The sequence below is a fragment of the Haliotis cracherodii genome, unplaced genomic scaffold, assembly GCF_022045235.1.
Source record: "Haliotis cracherodii isolate W230 unplaced genomic scaffold, xgHalCrac1.p SCAF_31, whole genome shotgun sequence".
NCBI classification, from domain to species: domain Eukaryota; kingdom Metazoa; phylum Mollusca; class Gastropoda; order Lepetellida; family Haliotidae; genus Haliotis; species Haliotis cracherodii.
In genome coordinates, this window is record NW_027266288.1 from 1,253,735 (window position 1) to 1,260,171 (window position 6,437).

The 6,437-nt window shown below is 41.2% G+C and overlaps 1 protein-coding gene across 1 annotated transcript; it reads right to left on the minus strand.

Annotated features, from left to right (window-relative positions):
- Nucleotides 1–248: 248 nt before the first annotated feature.
- On the minus strand, nucleotides 249–6,185 carry LOC139477117 (fibrinogen C domain-containing protein 1-like). Its single transcript, XM_071259663.1, has 5 exons — nucleotides 5,942–6,185; nucleotides 4,972–5,096; nucleotides 3,711–3,807; nucleotides 1,821–1,985; nucleotides 249–1,201 (listed from the first exon to the last, which is right to left on the minus strand). Exons 1-5 carry the CDS (start codon nucleotides 6,108–6,110, stop codon nucleotides 984–986), a joined length of 774 nt encoding a protein of 257 aa, XP_071115764.1. The 5' UTR covers nucleotides 6,111–6,185; the 3' UTR covers nucleotides 249–983.
- Between the last annotated feature and the right edge of the window lie 252 nt (nucleotides 6,186–6,437).

Genomic DNA, 6,437 nt, shown 5'->3' on the forward strand with positions numbered 1-6,437 from the left:
TTATTTAAATGCATAAATGTTGCTCAGACAAATGCGTCTGTGTATATTTCATACAGAAAACATGTTATATACCTAACATATTTCATGTTATCTGATGGATAGGTCGAGTCCCGGATAAGTCGCACTATTTATCTGGTACCCAGTACTTCGATTTCGATTGTATAACAAATATATTACAACATCACATAAAACATGCCTTTAATGTTTGAGGATCGATTTAGGCTGAATGCCTAATTAGAGATATATACGGGAAGGAAACTGTTGTTGTTCGTCTTCCATGGGTCGCAGTGACCTGGAAAGTGTCATGATTCTCACGTACGTATTTATGGTGATGGGATTTAACATGCGTTACTTCGGACTTCATCTTATATTTGACAACAAGTCAAAATGTAACTCAAATACAATTGGAAGTGGCTGTAAACACCCACCTTACTCACACATAGATTTCAGTTTCTTCTTTTAGCTATGGTGTATGATGAACAACAGAATATAAGGTAAAGTAAATGGGTTTATTCAGTTCGGACGAATTGTTGCCTACGTTTGGTATACAAAATCCACTTCTCATCTTTAGTGGTCAAAGTAAACCATGTTTCTCGTACTGTGTTAATCTACAATCATAATGTAGGATTTCATCCTACCACTCCGTGCCTTTCTCGAAATATGTCAGCAGTCTGAACGACACACGCTTCTTGTTTAAAGTAATACTTTATTCGCATGACTATGTAACACCAATGTAAGAGTTTAAGTTTTAGATCCTTCTTCAAATACGGAACTATATACCTCTACTCTACCACTTAGAGCTGATAAATTAGTGAACTGGTATGACAAACAAAAACCATGGAATTATGAGTACCTTAGAGGATGTGATAATGCTTGTAAAATAACCATTTGCTACTGAACTACGATATATATGTTCGTTGGTTATACAAATGGATAGGTTTGTGTTTTGCATTTCGGAAATAACGAAACGAAACAATCATGAGTTAGTTGAGAGGTCGGATTTTCATGGATGAAGATGTCAAACCTGACAAACCCCTCCAGTGAAGTGTTTTGTTGTACAGCCAATTGAGTTCTGACCCGTAACAGTTCGTGTACCACCACGCCCCTTCATAACGAGCAGCACAGTTGCCGGAGGTGTATGTATCCAGATCCAGGTTCCTGGCAGTGAATCTAGTGTTGTTATGCTGCACCATGTTGTCTCCTGAAAATGAACAGAGACTAGAATATTTCGTTGTATTACTGTATCTTTTAGTGGATAACCTACTCTTATTAAAACACGGGTTTTGAATGATGAAAGGTTGCGGACAGTTTCATGTGCTTCATGGTGTGTTAGGGTTCATACTTTCCAAAGAGATATAGACTTTTCATTTATCATATGCTAATGTCAGTGATGCGATAAATCAATCCAATAAATATTTAAATGATGAAACAAGCACGGTATGCTCTATGCAACGATGCAATGCCTCCAATCTTAAGAATTGATATGTCAATTAAAAGTGAATCTATGTTCGAATGTCTCAATTGAAAAAATGGGCCTATCTCTGCCAAGTCAAAATGTCAAAATAAACGAAATCTTGGGCAGCAGAAATGAGGAGTGATGAGGTATTGGTGGAGTTTCATAGTTTCACGACGGATATGTTTACTTTCCTGTACTTTAACCACTTAAATAAGAGAAATTAACGAATGTATATTCAGAGAGAATGCATAACCTTCTAATTCACACTAAACAGTAAGTTAAAAATATATATAAGATACTCATGAGTTGTCCCTCACTACCCAAATAAAATTATACTGTTGCTTCAAATATGTAAAGCTCTCACCAGCCGTCCCTGAGTAGTTCCCCACGAACAGAGTGTAGAACTCAGACATGCTGCCCAGATGGAAGCTGTTGTACTCGGCATAGAAGTGACTTCCAGATTTGTTCACCAAGTCGATCCGCAGCTCATAGGTTTTCTGCTTCGTCAGTCTGTGTATCTTCTCATTTCCTGAAATATGACTAGAATGTACTTTCTACCGTAGGCCTTGAGACTCCAGTCACAGATTACATTAATTTAAACCTAAATAATCACGCTATTACGGTGGATGGAAACGCTTGATGAAAACTGAATGAATGATTACAGATTAGCACTGTGTATAGCATTGTTATATTCCAGCAACACTATGATGGGGACACGTTATATCAATGTCACCCATGTGGGGAAACAAACGTGTGCAGCGTGACGAGCAAACCCCCCCTCAACCCATCCACACCCACACCCACACCCACACCCACACCCACACCCGCCCCCACACCCCCACACACACCGACCACACACACACCGACCACACGTATACATGCATGCACTCACTCTCGGACGCATACTCATATTCGTGTATATAATCCTCAAACCAAGTAACGCAATACGGATACTTTTGGCCATAATGGCAACCATTAGCGGCCCAAGAGGTTCAAAATAAAGAGGTTTCATGTGTTATAGTGTCAGTGATATATTTTGCGGATCAAAATAATCACAACAAGGACATACAAACCATTAGTCGGGAAACACATATGATTCGGATAAATGCACCCAGTGCATTAACAAAAGGGCCATGGAGCTGTACGCGAATGGATGCAATATGAATTGTATAAAAGTGCAGGGGTTTTCGATTGGTTGACATCGTCGTCAGTCGAACAGTGGCAGTTCACCAACATGCCAAGATTAACAGAAGTGCAAGGAAACACCGTCATTGGCCGCTTGCAGGCAGGGGAATCCCGATCAGCTGTAGCCAGAGTTTTCAATGTAGCGCCAAGCACCATCACATGGCTATGGGTCGATTTCAACAGCATGGGTCAACACGTGATCGGCAAAGATCGGGACGACCAAGAATATTCCTCCCCGCCCAAGATCACAACATCCGACTGTGGCACCAAAGTGAAAGGACAACCACAGCCACCTCAACCGCATACCAAATACCCTGACTGCGCAGAATCTCCGACCAGACTGTACAAAACCATTCAAAAGCAGCAGGTCGACGAGCAATTCGTCCTATTCGACGCCTCATATTGAGTCGACAACATGTTCAACAACTACTGCATTGGTGTCGTCAACACAGGGTATGGCCTCACCATAATCAAAATTTCTCCTCTTAGCGAGAGGAAGGAAGAGCACGGGTCTACAGACATCGGTGAGAACGTTACGCCGAAAACGGCATACAGGAAGTGAACAGGTTTGGTGGGGATAGAGTTATGATGTGGATGACTATCTCTCATCATGGCAGGACAAATTGGGTCCATAGCCAGCAGTTGGCATTTGCGTAGAAGGCCGAGTGGGCTACCATTCCCCAGGATGAGACTCGCATACTCGTCTCTTCCATGGAAAGGAGATACCAGGCCAACCAACAATATTTTGGCTCAATACGGTTCCTCGTATAAATGTATTTTCCTTCTTCACACGTACACATACACACACACACTGCACACACAACACACGTACACATACACACACACACTGCACACACAACATATGTACACATACCCCTTGTTTTATGGCTGTAATAATGCCATCACCAACTCATGCACAGAGCTGGAGACAGGAACACAAACGCAGACACACACGTGCGCGCACGCGCGCACACGCACACGCACACATACCACACACACAGACACATATGGGGATGACGTCACAGAAACGCTAAATATTTATTCAGGACGAATTGCAGTTAGTACTCACCAAGCCAAAATTCTCTTGTAAGGTTTCCAAATCCATCCATGTATTCAAACCATGTTCGATAGAAATCTTCAGACCCATCCTGTCGCCTTTGAAAAACCTGTACAGTAAAGTTTCAAAGTCGGATGGTCAAAATATATAGAGGTTATCACGCTTGTGTGTTTAGGGATGGTAAATATCCTGTATTAGGAATAAACACTAAGTATTTAGCTCGCCAAGGCTCGCTAAATACTTAGTGTTTATTCCTAATACAGGATATTTACCATCCCTAAACACACAAGCGTGATAACCTCTTTATCATATAATGTCATTCTTCAATTCTGTGCTTGAAAATCGCTTCCCCTCACTCACAAACATTACCTAAACATTGCGAGTTTTCCTGGAATGCGCGCATTAATATTTATTACGTCACAGGGTAGGTGATGTGTCAGTCGGACAGTGACAGTAGCCAATATAGTTCCAACTGAAATCTGTTTCTTATACAGTGGCGAAACAACATATACGCAAAACAACAATTGTTTTAACTTGCCTTTCGCGACAATCCATCGGTCTGTCCGCTAGAGTAACTGCCCTTTGTCAAAGGGCAGCTACTCTAACCCTAGTCTATGAGGCATCACGGCCAGTGATTGTTCACAGTCGGCCTGTTCTGTCCTAACGTTAAGAAGTATAGTCAGATGTATACACAGCGCCAAAACGAAACAAGGTAACAATTCATACATATTTCGCCTAAACCCAACTATTTGTATTTGTGGAAAAGGTTTCAAGCCGCAGAGGTCTACAAGCACAGATATGGCTTCTGATCCCGCTCTGCTAGGCCTAGTGCCCTCGCAAAATTGTTTCCAAAATTTATATCTCCAAAGTTGCCCAAACTTATAAAATTCCTTAGTTACGTCGCAGTTCGACACTGACTTTCAGTATATAAGACTGTTTTTTTAATAATTGTATCAATTATCCCTGTAGTTTATCCAGATTCACGATGGTTAATTCTGACTCGATCGCCGAATGACAAGTGCGACACCATGTTTGTTTATAAACACTGAAAGTAGTCCCTACTTGACCTTTGATATTTGCATCTCTATCCGCATATGACCCCAACGGATATCGTTTTTATCCGTTGGCTTTATCCTGCCGAGAAACCTACCCATTATATGATAAAGAGAAATATCGTAATAAAAGCTGTTACCCCATTTGACAAATAATGAAACACCAATAGCAAACACAATGAAGGAAGAATGTCATGCTGCAAATATTGTCCTCAACTCACCAGCCATCCTCCACCGTGTTGGGTCATGTCACAGTAGGCCAGAAATGACCCCTTCCCATCTGTCGGCTTGATCCGGTAAACTCCGTCTTCAGCTTCGGGAAACTCGTTCAGGATGCTCCTGCAATCTATTGCAAACAAGAATTTTGCATGAACAAGGAAAATGGTCAATTCTGATTGGTCACTCAGAGGTTTCTAATCATTATATCATTATATCAAACGCGGAAGGTCATATTTAAAAAAAATTACTTCTTTCTCAGTCATAGTCGGTAGGCATACAAACATATTAATATGTAGTTTCAGGTTACAAAATCAGTCGTGGTTACTATGTGTTGGGCAAAAAAACGATGGAAATGAACATGTTTCAGGGACAATGGAGAGCTTGAACTTTTCGCCTTGTTGTAGCTGACTGACATCATATCTTTTGTGTCACAACGAGCGTTAGGATTTCAAAAGTGGGGCTTGTGGTGAAGAAGTTTTTGTTGACTAAAGAACTGGTTGTGCTAAATAAATTATACTGATGTTAAAATCAAATTTCGAGCAGAACAAAGCACAATTTATTGTTATTTTCTGTGTTTCTGTTTTTGCAGACAACAACTTTACTCAATTCTGGCAACAAAGTATTCGCACTTGATCCTTCGTAGAAAGGATACACACGTACTAGGATACTGTAGATGATGTTGAGGGGATTTTGGAACCCAACCCACGGTTACTTTTACCTCCTGAATACTATACGCGTCAGTATCAATACCAAAGTCTTGTCACTAGACGTAGACCAGCCTTGACTGGTCAAACTCATTTAAGATAAGCTCTTCAGCACTAAAAGATGGGACATTTTGGATGTGAGTGAAATAGGTCTGGATCAGATCAACCACTTGTTGACAAGCAGGAACATGGAATAATTGGGAGACAAAACTAACATGGTAAGAATGCCGTGTGTGGGATGGCGAAGAAATGGCTTCAATCTACTCACCACTGCGCATGTCCGTGTTCCCACAGGTTTCATCCCTGGAAGCCAGAAAGTTGTCCATGGATGTCTTGAAGGTGTCGTAGTTGTCCAGCACCTGACAGTAGTCACTGGATATGTTAGCATATCCACAAGCACACAGTAAGACCACACAGAGACAAAGTCGGAACACCATGCTGTTGACAGGGTCGTTTCCTTTAAGGACTGAATGTCATCCGAGTGGTGGAATGTGGGGTACCTTATCTTTATAGACAGACTTAGCTGTCAATCAAAATATTCTGCACATGAAATATGAATATGAGTCACATGACTGTAACCCTTGTGATATTAATATGCTGCATTACACGCGTATTGGTACTTGTACATTGAACTGACAAACAATCCCAAGTTAAGTGAGTTTCAGCTGTAACTAAAGTAGGCCATTAGCCATGTCCTCTCTAGCATCCTTCTCCTCCCAATGCACGCACTTGTCTATCAATTGTCTGACACTTGTCTACACATT

Excerpts from the sequence above, each read along its gene's own strand:
- LOC139477117 (XM_071259663.1), bottom strand. The coding sequence starts at position 6,110 with ATGGTGTTCCGACTTTGTCTCTGTGTGGTCTTACTGTGTGCTTGTGGA. Across the intron at positions 5,097-5,941 it reads GAACACGGACATGCGCAGTG|ATTGCAGGAGCATCCTGAAC; the intron begins GTGAGTAGATTG and ends TGTTTGCAATAG. Across the intron at positions 3,808-4,971 it reads AACACGGTGGAGGATGGCTG|GTTTTTCAAAGGCGACAGGA; the intron begins GTGAGTTGAGGA and ends TTTACTGTACAG.